The sequence below is a fragment of the Somniosus microcephalus genome, chromosome 16 (assembly GCF_052327205.1).
Source record: "Somniosus microcephalus isolate GS21.2 chromosome 16, FLI_Smic_1.0, whole genome shotgun sequence".
In the NCBI taxonomy this organism is placed as follows: Eukaryota; Metazoa; Chordata; class Chondrichthyes; order Squaliformes; family Somniosidae; genus Somniosus; species Somniosus microcephalus.
In genome coordinates this window covers 92,533,156-92,560,568 of record NC_141002.1, presented here as the reverse complement: position 1 = coordinate 92,560,568, position 27,413 = coordinate 92,533,156, and the positions used below count along the sequence as shown (strand labels likewise).

Here is a 27,413-nt window from a genome sequence, read left to right as displayed (position 1 = left end):
CCCTGGGATCACGTGGGCCATGGGGAGCCAATCGGAGCAGGGAATGCTCCATTCATAAGTTTGACAGGAAGAGCCTTCAAAACTTAGAAATACTACGGGCCCCAAAACATCACTAAATCTTCAAATAAATTTTTTTTTAAATCAAATTTTTTAAATAAACTATAAACTACATGAAATAACTATTTTATTAAACAATAATTTAAATTTTTGGAAAAAATAATTTTATTTTCTAACGGGGCTAAAAATAAACTTACCTTTCTTTAAAGTATTAAAAAATAATAAACCTGTGGAAAAAATGTTTTAATTTTAATTAATTCACCACTTACCTTGTAAAAAGCAGGCCTTATGACTGCTTTTTAAATGTGTAAATTCTGCAGACTTAATCTCCCGGGAAAACCTGCAAAAATTAAATTAAGGAATTAAACTACCTGCTGTCCAGGATATCTACCCCGAGAGGTGCCGGGGGAAGGCCCTGAGAATCATTAAAGACGCGAGCCACCCCAGCCACAACCTCTTCGCCCTGCTCCCGTCCGGTAAGAGGTACCGAAGCATACGGTCTCGTACCAGCAGGTTTCGAAACAGCTTCTACCCCCAGGCCATAAGACTCATGAACATATAATTTATTATTATTTATTACTGTTGTTTTATTTATTATTACTGTATTTCTATTAGTATTTTATCATTGTTATGCCATATTTATTCCAATGTTGGGAGGACTCGTAAAAATCAACATTTCGTTGTGCAGTACACACGTCTGCTGCATATATGACAAATAAAATTGAATTGTAATTGTAAAAAAAAACTAAGTTCGATGCGCACGCGCAGCCTCTCCCGCGCATGCGTTCGAACTCTGAACCCCTTCTTTCAGGGGAACGGAAGTGCCGGTTTCCCGCGCATGCGCAGTGCATGCAGGAAACCGGCACTTCCATTGGGCCTACAGGTGAGTACCCCATGCATACTCACACATGGAGACCCGAATTTCTGGGCCAAGGTTTTTTAAGTCTGTAACACCAAGGGCAGTGGCATTAACTCAGGCTTGTTCCTAACCGGGGAAAATGTGGGCTCTTATCACCTGGCCATAAGTGACTTCAGTTCTGACAGTGCTTCAGTGTTCTTCCAATGTTGTGTGCAAGTCATTGCACACAAGGCCACGACAACAACAACTTGCATTTATATAGCACCTTTAACAGGGTGAAACATCCCCCAGGAGCGTTATCAGACAAAATTTGACACCACATCACAGGGAGGGTTGCTCTGGTTGCCTGCTTCTCTATCGTGGACTTGTCCCTAACCCTAATGCCCGAGTGGCCCTGGAGAGGAGCCTTCCACGACCGGTGAGCACCGCAGGCAATAGAGTGCCTGGGAGACACAAAGAACATTATGATTTAAATGTACGATAGCAAAATACTATGGATGCTGGAAATCTGAAATAACAGCAGAAAACGCTGGAAAAACTCAGCAGGCCAGGCAACATCCGTGGAGAGAGAAACAGAGTCAATGTTTCAGGTCGAAGACCCTTCGTCAGGACTGAGAAAAAAGCAGGAAATGAAACAGATTAAGAAGCCAGTAAGGGGGCTGGGAAATGGAGGAGGGGATGAAAGAACAAAAGGGAAGGTCTGGGAGGGGTGAGGAGACATTAAGAGATATTCAAGGCGAGGCGAGATGGTAATAGGACAAGTGAAGAGACAAAGGATGGCTCTAGATGAAGTGTGAAATGCGCTGGCAGAATGAAAGACAGCTGCCATGTGGGAGAGAGAAAAAAGGAAAAGGCACAAACCAAAAGTGTGGATAAAAAATATATAAAAATGATAGGGGCCGAGGTTATGATCTGAAATTGTTGAACTCGATATTGAGTCCGGAAGGCTGTAAAGTGCCTAATCGGAAGATGAGGTGCTGTTCCTCGAGCTTATGCTGAGCTTCCGTGGAACAATGCAAGAGGCCGAGGATGGTGAGGTCTGAGTGGGAATGGGGTGGTGAATTGAAATGACAGGCGGCCGAAAGCTCGGGGTCACCCTTACGAACTGAACGGAGGTGTTCCGCAAAGCGGTCACCCAATCTGCGTTTGGTCTCCCCATTTTAATGTATATGTTTCCTTTTTGTTTAAATTAGATTTTATATTTGAATTATTATATTAGTTGATCCTCCTCACAAGGGGGCACTTGTAGACTTGTTTCCCTGTTGATGACACTGGAGAAACCCAGAATCACCCTTTTAAATCATGGGAGATTAGCCATGATCTTATTGAATGGCGGAGCAGACTCGAAGGGCCGAATGGCCGACTCCTGCTCCTATTTCTTATGTTCTTATTGGTCAGCTCAAAAGAGGCATGTGTGGAGAGTTGAGACACATTGACGTTTCGGCTATAGTGGTGTTCTGTGGAAGAGTCTACACTTGAAACGTTTACATATCTCTTCTCTCCACAGATGTAATGTTTCCAACAATTTTGTTTTTCTTTCCAATTGCCAGTATTTTCAGTTCTTTTTATGATATGGGCATGAGGAATGTCCCATGAGGCAGACTTGACAGGTCTGATCAATCTCCTCAATACTCAGTAGACAGCAGCCAATATAGAGGGAATTGAGCAGATGGCAGTGAGAAGGGGGGAACCTGGTACCCCCCTCCTGGGGCTGGTGAGACGGGGGACTACACCCTCCTGGAGCTGGTGAGATGGGGGTCTACACCCTCCTGGGGCTGGTGAGCATGGGGTTTACCCCCTCCTGGGGCTGGTGAGGCAGTGCGGGGGGGGTTACACCCTCCTGGGGCTGGTGATAGGGTGGTTTAACCACTCCTGGGGTGAGTGAGAAGGGGGTTTAACCCCTCCTGGGTTTAGTGAGAAGGGGGTTTAACCCCTCCTGGGGTTAGTGAGAAGGGGATTTAACCCCTCCTGGGTTTAGTGAGAAGGAGGTTTAACCCCTCCTGGGGTTAGTGAGAAGGGGATTTAACACCTCCTGGGTTTAGTGAGAAGGAGGTTTAACCCCTCCTGGGTTTAGTGAGAAGGAGGTTTAACCTCTCCTGGGTTTTTAACCCCTCCTGGGTTTAGTGAGAAGGGGGTTTAACCCCTCCTGGGCTTAGTGAGAAGGGGATTTAACCCCTCCTGGGTTTAGTGAGAAGGGGGTTTAACCCCTCCTGGGGTTAGTGAGAAGGGGATTTAACCCCTCCTGGGTTTAGTGAGAAGGAGGTTTAACCCCTCCTGGGGTTAGTGAGAAGGGGGTTTAACCCCTCCTGGGGTTAGTGAGAAGGGGATTTAACCCCTCCTGGGCTTAGTGAGAAGGGGGTTTAACCCCTCCTGGGCTTAGTGAGAAGGGGGTTTAACACCTCCTGGGTTTAACCCCTCCTGGGGTTAGTGAGAAGGGGGGTTAACCCCTCCTAGGGTGAGTGAGAAGGAGGTTTAACCCCTCCTGGGTTTAGTGAGAAGGGGGTTTAACCCCTCCTGGGTTTAGTGAGAAGGGGGTTTAACCCCTCCTGGGTTTAGTGAGAAGGGGGTTTAACCCCTCCTGGGGTTAGTGAGAAGGAGGTTTAACCCCCCCTAGGGTTAGTGAGAAGGGGGTTTAACCCCTCCTGGGTTTAGTGAAAAGGGGGTTTAACCCCTCCTGGGGTGAGTGAGAAGGGGGTTTAACTCCCCTGGGTTTAGTGAGAAGGGGGTTTAACCCCTCCTGGGGTTAGTGAGAAGGGGGTTTAACCCCGCCAGAGCCCTGGTCCCCAGCTCAGGGACAGGCTCCTCTTCTCCCGTCTCCACACGGGAGTGGCTGCGGTCCCTCCCCCTGCGGAAGTGTCGTGTCTCCCGGGCCGCGCCTCTCACTTGGGCCCGCGGTCGCTGTGCCATGCCGGGAGCCGGGAAAGCCGGGCGGGGATGAGCGAGGCCGAGGCCTCGGGCCCGGTGCCGGTGGAGCAAGCGGTGCTGGAGACCTACTTCTCGCAGCTCGGCATTTTCTCGCACGACCGGGCCAAGGACTACGTGGAGCGGGAGAAGGAGACCAGCAAGAGCGCGGGCCCGGCCTGGGCCGCCATCCTGGCCGCACTCGCTCACCTGGCGGCCGCAGAGAAAGCTTATCACAGCATGGGCTTCCTGGGCCAGAAACTGGGTAACTAGGGGGAGAAACTGGGTAACTAGGGCCAGGAACTGGGTAACTAGGGGGAGAAACTGGGTAACTAGGGCCAGGAACTGGGTAACTAGGGGGAGAAACTGGGTAACTAGGGCCAGGAACTGGGTAACTAGGGGGAGAAACTGGTAACTAGGGGCAGGAACTGGGTAACTAGGGGGAGAAACTGGGTAACTAGGGGCAGGAACTGGGTAACTAGGGGGAGAAACTGGGTAACTAGGGGCAGGAACTGGGTAACTAGGGAGAGAAACTGCGTAACTAGGGGGAGAAACTGGGAACTAGGGGCAGCAACTGGGTAACTAGGGCCAGGAACTGCGTAACTAGGGGGAGAAACTGGGTAACTAGGGCCAGGAACTGGGTAACTAGGGGGAGAAACTGGGTAACTAGGGGGAGAAACTGGGTAACTAGGGCCAGGAACTGGGTAACTAGGGCCAGGAACTGGGTAACTAGGGGGAGAAACTGGGTAACTAGGGCCAGGAACTGGGTAACTAGGGGGAGAAACTGGGTAACTAGGGGGAATAACTGGGTAACTAGGGCCTGGAACTGGGTAACTAGGGGGAGAAACTGGGTAACTAGAGGAAGGAACTGGTAACTAGGGGGAGAAACTGGGTAACTAGAGGAAGAAACTGGGTAACTAGGGCCAGAAACTGGGTAACTAGGGGAGAAATTGGGTAAATAGGGGGAGAAACTGGGTAACTAGGGGATGGAACTGGGTAACTAGGGCCAGGAACTGGGTAACTAGGGGAGTAACTGGGTAACTAGAGCCAGGAACTGGGTAACTAGGGCCAGGAACTAGGTAATTAGGGCCAGGAACTAGGTAACTAGAGCCAGGAACTGGGTAACTAGGGGGAGAAACTGGGTAACTATGGCCTGGAACTGGGTAACTAGGGGGAGAAACTGGGTAACTAGAGGGAGAAACTGGGTAACTAGAGGAAGAAACTGGGTAACTAGGGCCAGAAACTGGGTAACTAGGGGAGAAATTGGGTAAATAGGGCCAGAAACTGGGTAACTAGGGGGAGAAACTGGGTAACTAGGGGATGGAACTGGGTAACTAGGGCCAGGAACTGGGTAACTAGGGGATGGAACTGGGTAACTAGGGGATGGAACTGGGTAACTAGGGCCAGGAACTGGGTAACTAGGGCTGAAACTGGGTAACCAGGGGCAGAAACTGGGTAACTAGGGGCAGGGGGAAAGGGTAGGGGGCATGGGGAGAGGGAGAAGGGAGTGGGGGGAAGGGAAGGGGGCAGAGGAGAGGGATGAAGGTCAGGGGCATGGGGAGTAGGGGGAAGGGCATGGGGAGAGGGGAAAAGGGGGCAATGAGAAGCAGACAGAGGAGGGCGGGGAGTTGAAGAAGCTGCTGCTGCTTGTAATTGTCTGAGCTCAGAGGGGCGACCTGTCTCCTGTGTGTGTGTCTGAGACAAGGGCCTCTGTATTCTGTGTGTCTAAGCTAGGGGTCGGTCTCCTATGTGTCTGAGACAGAGGGGAGTCTCTCCTATGTGTCTGAAACGGAGGGGGTACCTCCTGTGCGTCTGAGGCGGAGGGGGCCTCTCCTGTGCATCTGAGGCGGAGGGGGCCTCTCCTGTGTGTCTGAGGCAGAGGGGGCCTCTCCTGTGCATCTGAGGCGGAGGGGGCGTCTCCTGTGTGTCTGAGGCAGAGGGGGCCTCTCCTGTGTGCCTGAGACGGAGGGGGCCTCTCCTGTGTGTCTGAGGCGGAGGGGGCCTCTCCTGTGTGTCTGAGGCGGAGGGGGCCTCTCCTGTGTGTCTGAGGCGGAGGGGGCCTCTCCTGTGTGTCTGAGGCGGAGGGGGCCTCTCCTGTGTGTCTGAGGCGGAGGGGGCCTCTCCTGTGTGTCTGAGGCGGAGGGGGCCTCTCCTGTGTGTCTGAGATGGAGGGGAGGGTGTGGTCTCTCCTGTGTATCTGACCTTGGGTGGGCTGTGCCATGTGCCCTATCTGTTGCTGGCACTGAGCTAGTGTATACAGTATATATATATATATATGCATATACACATGAGCTGGGGAGAGGAGGGTCCTGGATTGTCCCTGTGCCTTGTACTTGTGTGCTGGAGCCAATATACTCTGCCCACCTTTGTGTGCGTGCAAAATATTTTCTGTAATGTTTCCCTTTGGCTGGCTAAAAACAATCTTCTGTAAATTGGGATTGGCAGTTCCCGAGATGGTGCTAATATTTGCAGGATGTCCCTGGAAGCATGTTAGTATTTGCAGGGGTCCTCATACAAAAGTTCAAAATCAGTGGTCTCACTGAAGGCTTTGGGGGTTATGCATGTGTGTCCTAAACACCATCGCAACCAACCTGGCTCCCTTTTTGGAATGACCCCAGTAATTTCTCATGTTAAAACTTACCACAGATTGTAATCGTTGGCTGTCCTGTGAATCGGGATCTGTGAAGCCGTTCAAACCTTATTTAATTTGGAGTGGTGTATCATTGGAGTGGTATGAGAGTACTTCCGTGCTAAATTCAAACTTTGCAGACTAAGCCAGTTGATTTAGTGTAATTTAAACCATCACTGCTTTCCCAGCACATAGAAAAAAGAAAAGACTTGTATTTATATAGGACTTTTCACGACCTCAAGATGTCCCAAAGCGATTTACAACTAATTAAGTACTGTTGTAATGTGGGAAACGCAGCAACCAATTTGGACACCGCAAGGTCCCACAAACAGCAATGTGATAATGACCAGATAATCTGTTTTTTAGTGATGTTGGTTGAGGGATAAGTATTGGCCCCAGGACACCGGTGAGAACGCCCCTGCTCTTCTTCGAAATAGTGGCCGTGGGATCTTTTACGCCCACCTGAGAGGGCAGACGGGGGCCTCGGTTTAACATCTCATCTGAAAGACGGCACCTCCGACAGTGCAGCGCTCCCTCAGTACCGCACTGGAGTGTCAACCTAGATTTTTTGTGCTCCAGTCTGGAGTGGGACTTGAACCCAGAACATTCTGACTCAGCGGCGAGTGTGCTGCTGTCACTGAGCCACGGCAATTACATCTCATGAAGCGTGTTCCTGGACTGTATGCTGTGAGGACAGCACGTTAAAAATGTTTAGTTCAGTGCTGAAAATGGGGAATTGTAGTGTAGTTCAGTTCTGGGATTGGTCTTTGATATTGGATGTTTGTATTCTTTTCAAGAAAATTACCTGGAGTTTCTGCCCAGTTGCGCTGTTTTTTTCGTCGAAATTTGCCCGAAATTGGCAAAACCAGTGCACAGGATCGCGGAATTTTAAGCGCAAATTATGTTCGGCGCAACTCGAGTTTCCGTGATCTTTTGCACTAATTTTAAAAATATCGCGCTGGAAGCCGGCCACGCCCCCAGATCGAATTAATCACCACAGAACTAGTGCAATTTTCGGTGCAATTTGCGCCCGGATCGTCGATTGCCCCCAATGCGGAAACTCTACCCCAATGTCTTTTACAAAACAGGCAGTAGGCATATTGGAGCAGTGTCGAGGGTTATGGGGAGCGGGCGGGGAAGTGGAATTGAGGCCAAGATGAGATCAGCCACGATCTTATTGAATGGCGGAGCAGGCTCAAGGGGCCGAATGACCGACTCCTGCTCCTACGTCTTACGTTCTTATGTTCTCTGTATGCTGAGCCCATTCCTCCTGTGCCCACTGGCTGTGCACCCATCTCATTTCCATTGCCGTTTCACAGTTTTTCTGCGCATGGACTCTCAGACAGCCATTCGCTCGCAGCCACTGGTCCACTTAGCTCATGTCCAGAAAATGAAAATTGGAAGGGATTTATAATCTATATTTGTTTTAATAACATTTCAGAATACAGTAGATGAGTAATATGAGGCATGACATGTGGTAAGTGCAGCATGCTTGAGAGGAACCTTGACTTTGGACCTATGGTTCCCAAAGCTCTCCATCACTGGAGGTTTTCCTCACCTCGTGTCTGGTTGTGTTGTAGACTCATTGCTAGAGATTTATTGCTATGATTAATCAACATCTCTGTTTTTGCTGTGCCCATTCCTCCTGCGCCCGCTGACTTTCGTTGTACCAGGGGTCTACCAGGATGGTAGCGGGCGAACTAGATAGACCTTGGCCTTTTCTCGTCTAGCGCTTCCTATCTTTATTAACCGCTCCATTGGCGTTTTGGCTGAAACATCAGATGTAGGTGATTGAATATAATTCATCTATTTTGAGGAAGAGGAGTCAAAGACCGTCACCACTCAGTGTAAAGACCGCCTTTAATCAGTCGCATTTAAATGGCTGGTATAAAGTGGGAGATGGAAGAGAAAGCCAATATCAGATTGATTGCAAATCATTTCACCATTGATGTGCGGTGTTCCCTTCCTGGAACTAGCCAGTGGTTTCTATTTGAAACGGAATTGTAAGCAGTCGGTGTTTTAAAAAAAAAAAGTGCAATAAGTGCCTGGTGATTTTGTAATTCGAAGAGAAAAAAAAGTTTAAATGTCGACTGTGTCAGCGGTGGCTCAGTGGGCAGCACCCTCGCCTCTGAAGGTTGTGGATTCAAGTCCCACTCCAGAGATTTGTGGGCAAAAAATCTAGACTGACACTCCCAGTGCAGTGCTGAGAGAGCACTGCACTGTCAAAGGTGCTGTGTTGGTGTACAGTTATAAATCTTGCCCTTCCACACTTGGGTTGTGTCTGGAGTGAGCATTCTGTGCGAGTGGGTGAATTACTGTCGGCTGGCACTAGTAGATGGAGCCACTTCAGGCAGTGAATTAAGAGCATCACACAAAGCATTGCAAGGCTTAAGTGTGACATTGTCTTTATTATATTGGTACCTGCCTAGTGGCAACACCTCTAAGTGATTAAGAGCTTATGTACAACACACTTCAGTCAAATTTAACCGTCAAGTTTAATTTATCTTTTGGCTCACTCTGTAGAGCAGAACAAGGTCTAGTGGATTCAAACGCAAGCTACAGAAGTGAAAGGGTGGTGGTATTAAGTCACCGAGTCACGCAGGCTCCCCTAACGCTGACTAATTTATTTAAGCATTGTTTTCAGTACTAAAGACCATGGGGGAGAAATCCGGATGTTAGCGCCCCCACTTAGTGCCTGGCGGGGGTGCTCAGGCAGTAGCGCCGCAAATTCGCCGGCCCCGTAGCGCCGGCGATAACAGTTAGCGCCTTGGCACCTTTTGCCATGCAGACCGTGACGTCAGCGAGCGTCCGATTTGCAAACTTCAGTAGCGCCCTCTGCCTTACCGCCTCGCGCCAACAGCGCCAGGGAGCGGAGGCGTGGACCGGCTGGCTGGTGGGGCGCTACGTAAAGGGTTTCAAAGGTCAGTTATGAGTAGCAGAGAGCGCAGGGTGTATCTGCAGCCAAATAAAGGCTGCTTAGTCCCCGGAGTGTTGCGGGCCATCAAAGCAATTTGCATTTCAGCCTATCGCCGTTCCGCACTCCCCGAATCACTGGGGGCTGGTGTGCAGACTCCAATCACCCTCCCCTTTAATGACTGGAAGGCGCCTGCGCCAATGCTCACTCCCGATTACACAACACCTCGTACTCGTAACGCGACTCACCTACGCCATTAGCGCCTGATTTAGCGCTCCCCTACATTCTTTGAGCGCTGAGACTGAACTTAGCGGGCAGCGAGATTGATTAGCGCCTGGCGCTAAGCTTACAGCTTCTCAAAAGTTAGCGCCCTTCCCTGGGCGCTACTGAATTTCTAGCCCATTAATAAGTTCGTCTATTTGTGTCTTAAGACATTTCAAGTTTTGCTGTTGCTTGGTACCAGACTGAGAGGTTATACCTATCGGGAAAGACTGAACAGGCTGGGGCTCTTTTCTCTAGAAAAGGGGAGGCTGAGGGGTGACCTAATAGAGGCTTTTAAAATTATGAAGGGGTTCGATAGGGTAGACGTAGAGAAGATGTTTCCGCTTGTGGGGGAGTCCAAAACTAGGGGCCATAAATATAAGATAGTCACCAATAAATCCAGTAGGGAATTTAGGAGAAACTTCTTTACCTAAAGAGTGGTGAGAATGTGGAACTCGCTACCACATGGAGGAGTTGAGGCTAATAGCATAGATGCATTTAAGGGGAAGCTAGATAAGCACATGAGGGAGAAAGGAATAGAGGGATATGTTGATAAGATGAGATGAAGTAAGGTGGGAGGAGCATAAAGACCGGCATGGACCTGATGGGCCGAATGGCCTGTTTCTGTGCTGTAAAATTCGACGTAATTTCTGAGCTGGTTTTTTTTTTCCTTCCCCGCCCCCCCCCCCCGTGTACAATCTCTGAATCTGCAGGTGGGCAGTCATTCTTTAGTCGGAAGGATTCCATACGAACTATCTACACGTCCCTCCATAATGAGCTGCGCAAGTTGGTCACTGCGCGGAACTCCGCGGCCGGCACCTCGCCCCACTTGGAAGAGCTTCTCTCCCACCTCTCCGAGCAGCTCTGCTTTTTCATCCAGGCCCGAATGGAGATTGCCGACTTCTACGAGAAGATGTATTCCCTCAGCACGCAGAAGTCCATCAATTCAACGGAGGTGGTGCACGCGCTGGAGTCTGTTCTGCAGAAATATAGCTCCAGGTCAGTGGAAGGCCCAGGCCTTTTCTGATAGGTGACGGGAGGTGAATTTTTTTTTTTATTATTCGTTCATGGGATGTGGGCGTTGCCGGCAAGGCCAGCATTTATTGCCCATTCGCTAATTGCCCCTTGAGAAGGTGGTGGTGAGCCGCCATTTCAGAGGGCAGTTAAGAGTCAATCACATTGCTGTGGGTCTGGAGTCACATATAGGCCAGACCGGGTAAGGGTGGCAGATTTCCTTCCCTAAAGGACATTAGTGAACCAGATGGGCTTTTACGACAATCCGATAGTTTCATGGTTACCATTACTGATATTAGCGGTTTTTTTTAATTCCAGATTTTATTTAATTAACTGAAATTTAAATTCCCCAGCTGCCATGTCTTTGGATCATTAGACCAGGCCTCTGGATTACTAGTCCAGTAACATAACCACTATGCTACTGTACTGTACGATTAACTGTACTGATTAACAAAGAAAAGCCATGAGTGATTAATCCTTTACCAGCAGCAGCATTTTTTGCACACGGTATCGAGAAGTATTAGAAAGAGTAAAAAAAGAGAAGCTGTTTCCAATGGCTGAAGGGTCGATAACCAGAGGCCACAGATTTAAGGAGACTGGCAAAAGAACCAGAGGCGACATGAGGAAATTTTTTTTGTGCAACGAGTGGTTAGGATTTGGAACGCACTGCCTGATAGGGCGGTGGATACAGATTCAATAGTGGCCTTCAAAAGGGAATTGGATAAATACTTGGTGAAATAATTGCAGGGATATGGGGAAAGAATGGGGGAGTGGGATTGACTGGATTGCTTTTCGAAAGAGCCGGCACAGACTCAATGGGCCGAATGGCCTCCTACTGTGCTGTACTATTCTAAGATGCAATGAAAGACTTGCATTTATACAGCACCTTTCACGAACTCAGGCTGTCTGTCCCAAAGCACTTTACAGCCAATGAAGTACTTTTGAAGTGTAGTCTCTGTTGTAATGTAGGAAATTAGATTTTCCTTTTGCTTCAGTGCACATTAGAGAGCGATTCCATGTGGCCAAAGCCTGTTTTGTCCTCCTCGAGTCTAATAGTCAGATAAGCACTTGTTCCATGAACAGCCGTCAGTTTAAACTGGTTTCTGAACTGAAAGCCATTTAGATCCATTGCAGCCCACTGACCTTTCACTTTTCATTTTGTTCAGTCACCTGCTCCGTCACAGGTGAACTGTGCCCCCTGGCAGAAGTCTCAGGCTGCTTGGCCCTGGAGGTGTCACAGGCTGTCTCACTCCACGCATGGTGCATTGGACTCTGCTGCCCCAAGTTCCACTTTTTAATGTGAATTATCAAGCACTGATCGACTGTTAAATATAACTGCACCGATTCATAGAAACATAGAAGATAGGAGCAGGAGTAGGCCATTCGGCCCCTCGAGCCTGCTCCGCCATTTACATAAGAACATAAGAAGTAGGAGCAGGAGTAGGCCATACGGCCCCTCGGGCCTGCTCCGCCATTCAATAGGATCATGGCTGATCCGAATCTAGACTCACGTCCACTTCCCTGCCCTCTCCCCGTAACCCCTAATTCCCTTATCTGCTAGGAAACTGTCTATCTCCATTTTAAATTTATTTAATGTTGCAGCTTCCACAGCTCTCTGGGGTAGCAAATTCCATAGATTTACTACCCTCTGAGTGAAGAAGTTTCTCCTCATCTCAGTTTTGAAAGGGCAGCCCCTTATTTTTAGATTATGCCCCCTAGTTCTAGTCTCACCCATCAGTGGAAACATCCTCACCGCATCCACCCGATCAAGCCCCCTCACAATCTTATATGTTTCGATAAGATCGCCTCTCATTCTTCTGAACTCCAATGAGTAGGGTCCCAACCTACTCAACCTTTCCTCATACGTCAACCCCCTCATCTCCGGAATCAACCGAGTGAACCTTCTCTGAATCGCCTCGAGAGCAAGTATATCTTTTCTTAAATATGGAAACCAAAACTGCACGCAATATTCCAGGTGTGGCCTCACCAATACCCTGTATAACTGCAGCAAGACTTCCCTGTTTTTATACTCCATCCCCCTCGCAATAAAAGCCAAGATTCCATTGGCCTTCCTGATCACCTGCTGCACCTGCATACTAACTTTTTGTGTTTCATGCACCAGGACCCCCAGATCCCTTTGTACTGTAGCACTTTGCAGTTTCTCTCCATTTAGATAATAACTTGCTCTTTGATTTTTTCTGCCAAAGTGCATAACCTCACACTTTCCAACATTATATTGCTTCTGCCAAATCTCTGCCCACTCACTCAGCCTGTCTATGTCCTTTTGCAGGTTTTTTATGTTCCCCTCACTCACTGCTTTCCCTCCCATCTTTGTATCGTCGGCAAACTTGGATATGTTGCACTCGGTCCCTTCCTCCAAATCGTTAATAGAGATTGTAAAGAGTTGGGGTCCCAGCACTGACCCCTGCGGAACACCACTAGTTACTGATTGCCAACCTGAGAATGAACCATTTATCCCAACTCTTTGTTTTCTGTTAGATAGCCAATCTTCCACCCATGCCAGTATATTACCCCCAATCCCGTGATTTCTTATCTTGATCAGTAATCTTTTGTAATGAGATCATGGCTCGTCGTCCAAATTCAGTACCCTGTCCCTGCTTTCTCCCCATATCCCTTGATCCCTTTAGCCTTAAGAAATATATCTAACTCCTTCTTGAATATATTTAATGAATTGGCCTCAACTGCCTTGTGTGATAGAGAATTCCACAGGTTCACCACTCTCTGGGTGAAGAAATTCCTCCTCATCTCTGTCCTAAATGGCTTACCCCTTATCCTTAGACTGTGACCCCTGGTTCTGGACTCCCCCCGCCATCGGGAACATCCTTCCTGCATTTAGTCTGTCTAGTCCTGTTAGAATTTTATAAGTTTCAATGAGATCCCCTCTCATTCTTCTAAACTCTAGCGAATATAAGCCTAATCGACCCAATCTCTCCTCATATGTCATCCCTGCCATCCCAGGTATCAGTCTGGTGAATCTTCGCTGCACTCTCTCCATGGCAAGAACATCCTTCCTCAGATAAGGCGACCAAAACTGCACACAATACTCAAGGTGTGGTTTCACCAAGGCCCTGTACAACTGCAGCAAGACATCCTTGCTCCGGTACTCGAATCATCTCGCTATGAAGGCCAACATACCATTTGCCTTCTTAACCGCCTGCTGCACCTGCATGCTTACCTTCAGCGACTGGTGCACAAAGACACCCAGGTCTCGTTGCACTTCCCCTTTTCCCAATCTATTGCCGTTCAGATAATAATCTGTCTTCCTGTTTTTGCCACCGAAGTGGATAACCTCGCATTTATCCACATTATACTGCATTTGCCATGCATCTGCCCAATCACCCAACCTGTCCAAATCATACTGGAGTTTCTCTGCATCCTCCTCACAGCACACACGCCCACCCAGCTTTGTGTCGCCTGCAAACTTGGAGATATTACATCTAGTTCCCTCGTCTAGATCATTTATATATATATATAGTGAATAGCTGGGTTCCTAGCACCGATCCCTGCGGTAACCCACTAGTCACTGCCTGCCACTCGGAAAAAGACCCGTTTATTCCAACTCTTTGCTTCCTGTCTGCCAACCAGTTCTCTATCCAAGTCAGTACCTTGCCCCCAATCCCATGTGCCTTAACTTTGCACGCTAACCTCTTATGCGGGACCTTATCGAAAGCCTTCTGAAAGTCCAAATACACCACATCTACTGGTTCTCCCTTATCTATTTTACCAGTTACATCCTCAAAAAATTCCAGTAGATTAGTCAAGCACGATTTACCTTTTGTAAATCCATGTTGACTTTGTCCGATCCTGTCACTGTTTTCCAAGTGCTCTGCCATTACATCTTTTATAATGGAGTCTAGCATTTTCCCCACTACTATAATTCCCCGTATTCTCTCTACCACCTTTTTTAAATAGTGGGGTTACATCAGCTATCCTCCAATCCATGGGAATTCAATCTGGAGGTTATAGAATCGGTAAACTATTCAAACACTATTCAAACACACTTCTATTGATGAAGGACTGTCTGTAATGTGATACACTGTGCTGGAATTGGTTCTGCTTCTCTCAGTAATGAAAGTTACCCGTGAAATTTGATTCAGTAATTCTTAATTTTGACATAGAAAAGCCAGGAAGTATTAATGTGTACAGGGCAGGTACAGCATAAGATTATCAGGGGCAGAGTGATCTCCTGGACTAGTTTCAATTAGGTTTGGGGGTTCGGAGAGGCTTTTCACAGATTTCCCCAAATTGGCCCTAGGTTTTTATCTTTTTTTTGCCCCTTTCAGGAGATCACATGGTTTCGGGTGGGGTGGGGAAGCAACGTTCCCGATAAGGCAGCACGGGACTGGCTTTTTCAGTGTAAAGTTTCGCACATGCGCGGAACTGTGAATGGGCCGTGCAGCCCCCCCAAAAGATAAGAGGGAACATTGGTGGGGGGTGCATATATTGTGACGCACTAGGTATCGCAGTTGTGTGGGGACAGACTGGTTGGACCAGGGGGTCTTTTTCTGCTCATCGTTATTCGTAGTTGTTAGTTACGACCTACTGCTGACGATCTGTAATATCTCAAGGTGCGCTGGTACAAGTTCCGATCACAGTTCAACTCTTTTATTGGATTCGCTACTTAACCTTTTGCTATTTTTGAAATGTGCGCGTGTTAGAGATGGGCTTGCTCCTAGCTTTGGATGGCAGGAGGTTATACAATGAGGCTTGTTCAAATACACTTTTATTATATTTTAAAAGTACTGAACCATGAAATAATCCATTACAGTCACAGATCCTGATGTGATGGTATCTTGAAGTAGAGCTTCAGTGTTGTAGGATATTTTGTTTGTGTTAACATTCTCGGAGCAGAATGGCCTTTCAGCTTTCAACAGCACCCCTATCTATTATAATGGATCTGAGAATGAATTTCTATCCCCCATAATGCGGCTATACCAAAGAAATGTGCTGAATTGTGCAACCGTTTATTGACCAAAGGCTGCCACGGTGCTGCATTATGATTGTTCCTTCCAGACAGTTGAAGTGGCTCGTACATTAAAGCCTTTTATTGAATTCCTTTCCTCCTTAGGTGTCAGCCATGGCTCAATGGCAGCACTTGCTTCTGAGTCAGAGGGTGGTGGCTTCGAGTCCCACTCCATAGACTTGAGCTCCTCATCTAGGCTCTGAGCATCACTAAGGAGCTGTCAGTAACCCAACTCTTTCCCAACTGAGTGAGACATGCAGCAGTAGGAGCAACCCCTCGGGGAGGTGGGGAAAAGAAAAGACTTGCATTTCTATAGCGCCTTTCACGACCACCGGACGTCCCAAAGCGCTTTACAGCCAATGAAGTACTTTTTGAAGTGTAGTCACTGTTGTAATGTGGGAAACTCGCAACCAATTTGCGCACAGCAAGCTCCCACAAACAGCAATGTGATAATGACCAGATCATCTGTTTTTAGTGATGTTGGTTGAGGGATAAATATTGTCTGGGACACCGGGGAGAACTCCCCTGCTCTTCTTCGAATAGTGCCGTGGGATCTTTTATGTCCACCTGAGAGGGCAGATGGGGCCTCGGTTTAACGTCTCATCTGAAAGACGGCACCTCCGACAGTGCAGCACTCCCTCAGTACTGCACTGGAGTGTCAGCCTAGATTATATGTTGAAGTCTCTGGAGTGGGACTTGAACCCACAACCTTCTGACTCAAAGACGAGAGTATGACCAACTGAGCCGTAGCTGACACGTATAATGGCCGATTTGACATTCAAGGGAGTAGCCAAATCCAAATATCAGTCGAGGCTGGGATTTGAACTCTCGGCTACCTGGTGGGATTTGCAAATCTGACTGACCGGGCTACTTGTCCAACTGTTCATTTGTTGCGTAGGGAGATTAACCCAACAGTGTAGCGCCCCAGAGGGGGGCTAAACCATGGGGAGTTCTAAGTGTGTTCATTTTTATTTCCTTAGGTTCCATCACCCCATCCTGAGCCCTTTGGAAAGTAGCTTCCAGCTGGAGGTGGACGTTCTATCTCAGCTGCTGAAGGCTCAGGCTGAGATCAGTGAATGGAAGTTCCTCCCCTCGCTGCTCAACCTACACAGCGCCCACTCCAAACTGCACACGTGGGGGCAGACGTTCGAGAAGCAGCGGGAGACCAGGAAGCACCTGTTCGGGGGCCAGACCCAGAAGGCCCTTCAGCCGCCGCACCTCTTCCTCTGGCTGGCTAAGCTGAAGAACGCCCTCCTGGCCAAGTTCAGCTTCTACTTCCACGAGGCGCTGAGCCGCCAGACCACCCTGTCGGAAATGAAGGCCTTGACCGCCAAGACCAACCCGGACTACTGCGGCAAGGTCTCCAGTTTCATCCGCAAGTACGACGCCGAGAACGTCTCCTTGATCTTCGACAATCGGGGGTCGGAGAGCTTTCAGGGGCACGGATACCACCACCCGCACTCGTACAGGGAAGCCCCCAAGGGGGTGGATCAGTACCCGGCGGTTGTTTCTCTGCCCACCGACCGACCTTTAATACACTGGCCCAACGTGATCATGATCATGACGGACCATGCGACGGAGCTGAACACTTTGGACAAAGTAGTCCACTTCTACGACGACAAGGTTCAGAGCACCTACTTCCTGACGCGCCCCGAACCGCAATTCACCATCGTGGTGATCTTCGACTCCAGAAAGTCGGAGAAGGACTCCCACTTTCTCTCCTTCCTCAACGAGCTCTCCAGCTCCCTGAAGAACTCCAAGCCGTTTGCCAGCCTGAAACCAGGTTCGAAGGGCTGACGTCAATAGCTCTGGCGTAAGTAAGTCTGCGTCGTAAAATGCATCGCTGCTGATGAGAAAAGGATGGCAGGAGGCAGCATTCTGCTGGCAGTGAAGTGCAGAATAATGCACCACACTTGAGTCACTTCTCCATCCATTACTGTGGGGGTAATTGGCTCTCCGGTAATTGCTTTGTGACTATGGGATGTTTGAGTCCGTTAACTCGCGCTCGGCAGAGAACCGCACAAGCTGTTCTTTACCAAGTATAAATGCTGTCATTTTACTGCTAATGACCACTGACATAAGGATTCTGTTTTCCTCAAACAGCTTATTATAAATGTGAAATAAAAACACTTGAACTTGATGCAAAGAATGAGCTTTAATCCTAATTGCTTTTGGAAAAGCCAATAGAGTGTTAGGATGTATTGCCAGGACAATTAAATAGAAAACATAGAAAAATAGGGGCAGGTGTAGGCCATTCGGCCCTTCGAGCCTGCTCCGCCATTCAGTATGATCATGGCTGATCCTCTATCTCAATACCATATTCCCGCTCTCTCCCCATACCCCTTGATGCCTTTTGCGTCTAGAAATCTATCTATCTCCTTCTTAAATATATTCAGTGACTTGGCCTCCACAGCCTTCTGTGGTAGAGAATTCCACAGGTTCACCACCCTCTGAGTGAAGAAATTTCTCCTCATCTCAGTCCTAAATGTCCTACCCCGTATCCTGAGACTGTGACCCCTTGTTCTAGAACCCCCAGCCAGGGGAAACATCCTCCCTGCATCCGGTCTGTCTAGCCCTGTCAGAATTTTATACGTTTCAATGAGATCCCCTCTCATTCTTCTAAACTCTAGTGAATACAGGCCTAGTCGACCCAATCTCTCATACGACAGTCCTGCCATCCCAGGAATCAGTCTGGTGAACCTTCGCTGCACGGTGGCATAGTGGTTAGCACTGTTGCCTCACAGCGCCAGGGACCCGGGTTCAAATCCGGCCTCGGGTGACTGTCTGTGTGGAGTTTGCACATTCGCCCCGTGTTTGCGTGGGTTTTCTCCGGGTGCTCCGGTTTCCTCCCACAGTCCAAAGATGTGCAGGTTAGGTTGATTGGTCATGATTAAAATTGACCCTTAGTGTTAGGTGGGGTTACGGGGATAGGGCTTGGGTGGGATGGCTGTCGGTGTAGGGACCGGGTGCTAGGGTTTGGATGATCAGCCATGATCTCGTTGAATGGCGGAGCAGGCTCGAAGGGCCGAATGGCCTACTCCTGCTCCTATCTTCTATGTTTTTCCCTCTATGCCAAGTATATCCTTTCTTAGGTAAGGAGACCAAAACTGCGCACAGTACTCCAGGTGTGGTCTCACAGAAAACAAAACAGGAAACACTATTCTGTCTCTGTATGAGGCCTTGGCTCAGCCTCATCTAGAATACTGTGATGTGGGGGCCCTGGGAAAGGTTGGTGGAGGTCCAGTGGATCAATACCTAGTTTAAAGTTACCGCAATAGGTACAGAGAGCTGAGGCTACTCGAGAAAAGCATACACTTCAAGGAGATTTCATTGAGGTCTTTAAATAAACGCGTGGTTAGGATTTGGAATGCACTGCCTGATAGGGCGGTGGATACGGATTCAACAGGGAATTGGATGAATTTTTGAAGGAGAAAAAATTGGCAGGGATTTGGGGAAAGAGCAGAGGGATTGGGACTAACGGGATTGCTCTTGGAAAGAGCCGCCGCCGACTCGATGGGCCGAATGGCCTCCTTCTGTGATGTACTACTATGATTCTATAATGAAAGGATTAGACTCTGTTTATGTGGATAGACTATTCAAGCTAGACAGGTTAGGGAGGACCAGGGGACACGTTACGTAGGCGTAGAACTAGATTAGATGTTAAGAGGTGGCCTCTGGAACAAGTTGCCAGCAAATGCAGTGAGTGCAGATTCACTGCACGCATTCAAAAGAATGTGGCCAGCATTACTATGTATAGAAGGTAGGTGGATATTGGGGAGATGTCACTGTGGTCTCCTGGAACGTGTTAAATTCCTCTCCGACCCTCTAAGGCAATCTAACAGTTTTTTTTCCAAAATTGGTCCAAGGCTTTTGCTCTTATTTATTTCTTTGCCTCTCATCAGGAGACTGTGTGTCTGGTGGGTGGGGTTGTGGATGGCACGGAGCTGATGTGCCGCAATCACACCATGACAGTATAGGATGGGTTCGATCAACCAGCTGGTCTTTTCCTGTCCTTCATTTTCATAACATAACAACAACAACCTGCATTCATATAGCGTCTTTAACATAGTAAAACACCCCAAGGTGTTTTACAGGAGTGATTTTTATCAAACACAATTTGACACCGAGCCACATAAGAAGATATTAGGGCAGGTGGCCAAAAGCTCGGTCAAAGAGGTAGGTTTTAAGGAGCGTCTTAAAAGAGGAGAGAGAGGCAGAGGTGTTTAGGGAGCGAATTCCAGAGTTTGGGGCCTAGGCAGCTGAAGGCACGGTCGGCAATGGTGGGGCGAAGAAAGTGGGGGAGGCCAGAGTTGGAAGAACGCAGAAATCTCGGAGGATTGTAGGGCTGGAGGAGGTTACAGAGATAGAGAGGGGTGAGGCCATGGAGGGATTTGAAGCTTAACATAAATATTCTGCTGGAAAAACTCAGCAGGCCGGGCAACATCCGTGGAGAGAGAAACAAAGTCAACGTTTCAGGTCGAAGACCCTTCGTCGAAGGGTTTCGACCTGAAACGTTAACTCTGTTTCTCGCTCCACGGATGTTGCCTGGCCTGCTGAGTTTTTCCAGCGTTTCCTGTTGTTATTTTGGATTTCCAGCATCCGCAGTATTTTGCTATCATAAATATTCTGCTGTTGGTTTATCCTGATTCATATAATGAAAAGTGAGCATAAAAGAACCAGTAATAGTGTGGACAACTTTTATATACAATTTCAGTATAAATTACATTTTGGATAGAAGCATTTAGAGAGGACATCTTATGATTTTTGAAAGGTGAATGTGTAATGGGGAGTCTGACAGTGCTGCATATTGCTGGTAGACTGCAGGTCCGTACCTGTCATTTCCTCACACGATGGCATTCTAACCTCGGTCTAGCTGTCAGGGAACACTTCTGGTGATTGAAAGCACAGCTTTTACACAGTTCAAGGATGGCATTAATTGAGATCTCGGAGCTGAGGGAGCAGGCTACAATAATAATGTTCACCATGTATCGCCTGACTTGGACATCTATCGGCCGTTCCTTCAACGCTGTTGGGTCAAAATCCTGGAACTCCCTCCCTAACAGCACTGTGGGAGCATCTTCACCACACGGACTGCAGCAGTGGCTCACCACCACCTTCTCAAGGGTAACTAGGGATGGGCAATAAATGCCGGCCTTGCCAGCGAAGCCATATCCCGAGAATGAATATTTTTTAAAACGAGCACATTGTGCTACTGAGCCAGAGTGTGATGTGCGAGAGAGCGAAGTGCTCTGCTGCTGTACCCGGGTGCAATGCGACATGGGTTGTTCTGCCCTCCTCTCTGCGCTGAGCTCCTGATCTCGGTTATGTCACCAGGGCTCAGGTAGGCGCTGAGTTCAGCAGAAGCCAAGCACTTCCCCCCCCCCCCCCCCCCCCCCAAGAGAAAGATATTGGAAAATCGGAGGCAAAGCTTTCTCTGGGCCACTCTTGTGCATCTTCTAGAGACTCTACACAAGAGGGAGAACGGACTGGAAGGTTATGCTGATGGGGTTAGATGAAGAGTTGTGGGAGGAGGCTCGTGTGGAGCATAAACCTGTAGCACGGATCAGTTGGGCTGAATGGCCTGTTTCTGTGCTGTACATTCTATGTCATACTACAGGAAACTTTGTGATATCCGGCACTGACGGTACCGGCGTGTTGCCGATCTATCAAAACTGCCGGACATACAAAGTTAATGTTGAAGCCTACGGAGGTTTTCATCTCCGTATCTGACAACAAACACTGTTGCTTAGCAACAGCTTCTAAAGAGTCGGCTGCAGCTGCAAGCGTCTGTAGCTGAAGCTGTTGCTATAGCTACAGACCTTACAGTGGCTGGGGGGAAAAAAAAGAACGAGATCTAAAAAAACTTACAGAAAACGGCTCTTGATTTTTGCCGTTAGATCGAGTATTCCGGACATACAACCTCCGGATAAACCAAAGTTTCCTGTATGTAATCATGTGATGGCGTCTAATGATACACCAGCACCTTTTATATCTCCCCATGGATTGGCCTCCTTCAACTGAGAACTTGACGGTGCCTACTGGTGTTTTGTTTTAATACTCCACACGTTTGGTATCTGCTGTATATAAAACCCATAATCCCATTTGTCCTTTTTTTTATTGTTATTCTACCCCCACCTGTATTCATGAGTTTACAGATCCGTACCCTGTATTAAATCTCCCTGTTGCTTCACTCCATTGAGAATTTTACTTTTTAGCTTATATTTTCATTTGCTGTTCAGTTTCCAAAAATATACTACATTCGTATTTATCTACATATATTACGAGCTTGTAGTTCTTGTGAATAATTTATTAGTGTCAGTTTATCTAATCTTAGAATCTTGACTAATGCTTTTGGGAGCATTTCTTTCCCCTGTGTAAACATTCGCCGCTTCCTCTGCATCTCCTCGTAGCCCATGTGGTTGCCTCCTGTTGTTATTCGCTAAATTGCCAACCAACTCCCCCCGCCCCCAATCCTTTTGTATTTGGTCCACTTGCTCCCTGTTGTTTTGTAACCGTCCCCCCCCTATCTTCAGCAAACCTAAGCAGTTCTCTTTCTTTCCACACTTCCAATGTAAACAATAATGGTCTGATCACCGGCCTCTGAGGCGCCCCACTAACCACCTTCCGTTCTGATGCAGCTGCACATACAACTAGCCCTTGCTTCTTCTGACTTGGCCAGTTTCTGATCAGCAACTCCGCAGCCCCCGCCGCCCCCCCCCACCCATCCTGTGCCTTACAACCTTGTGAACCACTCGTCTGCACAACACTGTGACAAAAGCATTGCTAAAGTCTCAATCTGTAACATCCGCTGATCTTCCCTGCTCCAGTTTCTGGAAGAAGTCAATTGGACTCATCCTCCCATTAAACCGTGCTGACTCCCTCAGTTTCGTGCAGGGACTAGAGTTGTTCTTGGAGCAGAGAAGGGTAAGAGGAGATTTGATAGAGGTGTTCAAAATCCTGAAGGGTTTTGATAAGAGGAGATAGAGAGAAACTGTTTCCAGTGGCAGAAAGGTCGGGAACCAGAGGGCACAGATTTAAGGTGATTGGCAAAAGAACCAGAGACGACAGGAGGAAACATTTTTTTACACAGTGAGTTATTGTGATCTGGAATGCACTGCCTGAAAGGGCGATGGAAGCAGATTCAGTCGTAACTTTCAAAAGGAAATTGGATAAATACTTGAAGGGGAGAAATTTGCAGGGCAATGGGGAAAGGGCAGGAGAGTTGGATTAATTGGAGAGCTCTTTCAGAGAGCCACCGCCCAATGGCCACCTTCTGTGCTGTATTTTTTTTTATTCATTGATGGGATGTGGGCGTCGCTGGCTAGGCCTGCATTTAGTGCCCATCCCTAATTGCCCTTGAGAAGATGGTGGTGAGCCGCCTTCTTGAACCGCTGCAGTCCACATGGTGTAGGTACACCCACAATGCTGTTAGGAAGGGAGTTCCAGGATTTTGGCCCAGCGACAGTGAAGGAACGGCGATACAGGTCCAAGTCAGGATGGTGTGTGGCTTGGAGGGGAACTTGTAGGTGGTGATGTTCCCATGCATCTGCTGCCCTTGTCCTTCGAAGTGGTAGAAGTCGCGGGTTTGGAAGGTGCTGTTGAAGGAGCTTTGGCGAGTTGCTGCAGTGCATCTTGTAGATGGTAGACACTGCAGCCACAGTGTGCCAGTGGTGGAGGGAGTGAATGTTGAAGGTGGTGGATGGAGTGCCAATCAAGAGGGCTGCTTTATCCTGAATGGTGTCAAGCTTCTTGAGTGTTGTTGGAGCTGCACTCATCCAGGCAAGTGGAGAGTATTCCATCACACTCCTGACTTGTGCCTTGTAGATGGTGGAAACGCTTTGGGGAGTCAGGAGGTGAGACACTCGCCGCAGAATTCCCAGCCTCTGGCCTGCTCTTGTAGCCACAGTATTTATATGGCTGGTCCAGTTCAGTTTCTGATCAATGGTAACCCCCAGGATGTTGATAGTGGGGGATTCAGCGATGGTAATGCCATTGAATGTCAAGGGGAGATGGTTAGAGTCTCGCTTGTTGGAGATGGTCATTGCCTGGCACTTGTGTGGCGCGAATGTTACTTGCCACTTGTCAGCCCAAGTCTGAATGTTGTCCAGGTCTTGCTGCATATGGACACGGACTGCGTCAGTATCTGACGAGTCTCGAATGATTATTATTATTCCATTTCCACATAACAGTCGCTGTACTTCAAAAGTGACCCTTTCGTTATAAAGTGCTTTGGGACACCCTGAGGATGGGAAAGGCGCTGCCAATATGCAAATCCTCCCTTGCTTCCTTCGCCATCAGGATGCCCTTTATTGCTCTGCCTATCACGTAGACCACTGCAAACTATGCCCCTTTTTATAAATTGCCATTGTGTTCACCCTTCTCCAGCCCTCGGGCTTGAGATCATTTTTTTCTTATATCTGATCATCTGTCACATTATACCACAAAAAATTGTATTTTCTCAATGTCCCATACATAAGATTCTGGAATTTGTGCCTATAGGAGGGATGTGATTGCATTGGAGAGGGTGCAGAGGAGATTCACCAGGATGTTACCTGGGCTGGAGCGTTTCAGCTATGAAGAGAGACTGGACAGGCTGGGGTTGTTTTCCTTCGAGCAGAGAAGGCTGAGGGGGGACCTAATTGAGGTGTACAAAATTAGGAGAGGCATAGATAGGGTAGATAGAAAGGAACTTTTCCCCTTAGTAGAGGGGTCAATAACCAGGGGGCATAGTTTCAAGGTAAGGGGCAGGAGGTTTAGAGGGGATTTGAGGAAAAACATTTTCACCCAGAGGGTGGTTGGAATCTGGAACTCGCTGCCTGAAAGGGTGGTAGAGGCAGGAACCCTCACAACATTCAAGAAGCATTTAGATGAGCACTTGAAACACCATAGCATACAAGGCTACGGACCAAGTGCTGGAAAATGGGATTAGAATAAATAGGGCTTGATGGCCGGCGCGGACACGATGGGCCAAAGGGCCTCTTTCTGTGCTGTATAACTCTGTGACTCTCTGGTAAATTATGTAGAAGGAATTAATATTGAATGCTTTTGTGAATGTGACTTGCTGGAAACCATACCTGTATACATTTCCTGAGTTCAAACAGTAACTTGCATTTATTTAGTGCGTTTAATTTAGTAAAAGTCCCCAGGCATTTCACAGAGAAGAAATACACGGCAAGCAGCAGAAGAGTTAGGGGAGATAACTGAAGACATGGCTGAAGTGCAAAAGCAAAATACTGCGGATGCTGGAAAACTGAAATAAAAACAGAAAAAGCTGGAAACACTCGGCACGTCAGGCAGCATCTGTAGAGAGAGAAACAAAGTCAACGTTTTAGGTCGATGGCACTGGCAGAATGAAAGACAGCTGCCATGTGGTATTTTTCTTTCTCCCACATGGCAGCTGTCTCTCATTCTGCCAGTGCCATTTACACTTCTCTAGAGCCATCTTTTGTTTCTTAACTTGTCCCATTACCATCTCCTTTTGCCTTGCACCATCTCTTAATCTCTCTTAATGTCTCTTAATCTCTCCTGCCTTCCATCCTATCACAGATTATTATCTGAACGGCAATAGATTGGGAAAAGGGGTAGTGCAGCGAGACCTGGGTGTCCTTGTGCACCAGTCGCTGAAGGTAAGCATGCAGGTGCAGCAGGCGGTTAAGAAGGCAATTGGTATGTTGGCCTTCGTAGCGAGAGGGTTTGAGTACAGGAGCAAGGATGTTTTGCTGCAGTTGTACGGGGCCTTGGTGAGTCCACACCTTGAGTATTGTGTGCAGTTTTGGTCGCCTTATCTGAGGAAGGATGTTCTTGACACGGAGGGAGTGCAGCGAAGATTCACGAGACTGATACCTGGGATGGCAGGAATGACGTATGAGGAGAGATTGGGTCGATTAGGCTTATATTCGCTAGAGTTTAGAAGAATGAGAGGGGATCTCATTGAAACTTATAAAATTCTAACAGGACTAGATGCAGGAAGGATGTTCCTGATGGCGGGGGAGTCCAGAACCAGGGGTCACAGTCTAAGGATAAGGGGTAAGCCATTTAGGACAGAGATGAGGAGGAATTTCTTCACCCAGAGAGTGGTGAACCGGTGGAATTCTCTACCACACAAGGCAGTTGAGGCCAATTCATTAAATATATTCAAGAAGGAGTTAGATATATTTCTTAAGGCTAAAGGGATCAAGGGATATGGGGAGAAAGCAGGGACAGGGTACTGAATTTGGATGATCAGCCATGAGCTCATTAAATGGCGGAACAGGCTCGAGGGGCCGAATGGCCTACTCCTGCTCCTATCTTCTATGACCTTCCCTTTTGTTCTTTCCTCCACTCCCCCCTTTCCCAGTCCCTACACTTGCTTAAACTCTGTTACATCTCCAGCTTTTTGCAGTTCTGACGAAGGGTCATCGACCTGAAACGTTAACTGTTTCCCTCTCCACAGATGCTGCCTGACCTGCTGAGTATTTTCTGTTTTTATTACATGTTTGAAGTGATAGGTTTGAAGAGGCTTTTGAAGGTGGGGAATCTCGTTATAGGTTAGGTAAGGAGTGAGGCACATCCAACAAGCTGACAGAGTCAACCAGAAGAACGAAACCATGGCATGCATTGGATATGAGTAAGCTTGAGGACAAAACAGTGTGGCATTAAAATATATGCGTAGTGTGAGGTTATCTCAAATAATGACCTATCTAAAGAGAGAGTCTAACCACCTCCCCTTGACATTCAATGGCATTACCATTGTCGAATCCCCCACCGTCAACATCCTGGAGGTCACTTTTGACCAGAAACTTAACTGGACCAGCCACATAAATACTGTGGCTACAAGAGCAGGTCAGAGGCTGGGTATTCTGCAGCGAGTGACTCACCACCTGACTCCCCAAACCTTTCCTCCACCTACAAGGCACAGTCAGGAGTGCGATGGAATACTCTCCACTTGCCTGGATGAGTGCAGCTCCAACAACACTCAAGATGCTCGACACCATCCAAGACACAGCAGCCCACTTGATTGGCACCCCATCCACCACCTTAAACATTCACTCCCTCCATCACCTCCCAAGCCCGCGACCTCTACCACCTAGAAGGACAAGGGCAGCAGGCGCATGGGAAGGCCACCACCTCCAAGTTCCCCTCCAAGTCACACACCATCCTGACTTGGAAATATATCATTGTTCCCTCATCGTCGCTGGGTCAAAATCCTGGAACTCCCTCCTTAACAGCACTGTGGGAGCACCTTCACTACAGGGAGTGCAGCGGTTCAAGAAGGCGGCTCACCACCACCTTCTCAAGGGCAATTAGGGATGGGCAATAAATACTGGCCTTGCCAGTGACGCTAACATCCCATGAATGAGTAAAAAAAAAACTCGACAGTACCACTATACCTGAGGTTGTTGCCCTGTATTCAGATATAAACATGTATTGTTTAACAGGGACCTGGATTAAGTATATATTTTATATGTAACTCAGCACTTCTGAATTCTTTTGTTTCAAATAAAGCGCGTTGCGGTGCAGGATGTAGAATTAGATCGATCCACAGAGGCTTCAATTTTTCTTTATTACGGAGCAGATCTTTCTTTTCGTCCCCTGTCAACGAAGTACAGGCTGTCATCTGTCTTTTCAGACACAATGGCAGGTAAAAAACATGAATCAACCTGAATCCCATCCGAGTCAGAATAAAAATACCTCTGGGTCTCGTTTGTATCTTTCCTTTTCCATTTGTGCTTTCTTTAGTTTGACTCGGATGTCTACGTAGCTGCACTAAAGTCAGATGGAGGAGGTGATTAGAATTACCTATACTTCTAATGTC

The 27,413-nt window shown here is 47.9% G+C and overlaps 1 protein-coding gene across 1 annotated transcript; it reads left to right on the top strand.

The window, feature by feature from the left end:
- The first annotated feature begins 3,697 nt into the window (after nucleotides 1-3,697).
- Nucleotides 3,698-17,759, top strand: kics2 (KICSTOR subunit 2). The gene is made up of 3 exons (XM_086009436.1): nucleotides 3,698-4,082; nucleotides 10,335-10,620; nucleotides 16,600-17,759. The coding sequence occupies exons 1-3, from the start codon at nucleotides 3,851-3,853 to the stop codon at nucleotides 17,414-17,416; spliced, it is 1,335 nt and encodes a 444-aa protein (XP_085865562.1). The 5' UTR covers nucleotides 3,698-3,850; the 3' UTR covers nucleotides 17,417-17,759.
- The last annotated feature ends 9,654 nt before the right edge of the window (nucleotides 17,760-27,413 follow it).

Excerpts from the sequence above, each read along its gene's own strand:
- kics2 (XM_086009436.1), top strand. The coding sequence starts at position 3,851 with ATGAGCGAGGCCGAGGCCTCGGGCCCGGTGCCGGTGGAGCAAGCGGTG. Across the intron at positions 4,083-10,334 it reads CTTCCTGGGCCAGAAACTGG|GTGGGCAGTCATTCTTTAGT; the intron begins GTAACTAGGGGG and ends CTGAATCTGCAG. Across the intron at positions 10,621-16,599 it reads CTGCAGAAATATAGCTCCAG|GTTCCATCACCCCATCCTGA; the intron begins GTCAGTGGAAGG and ends TTATTTCCTTAG.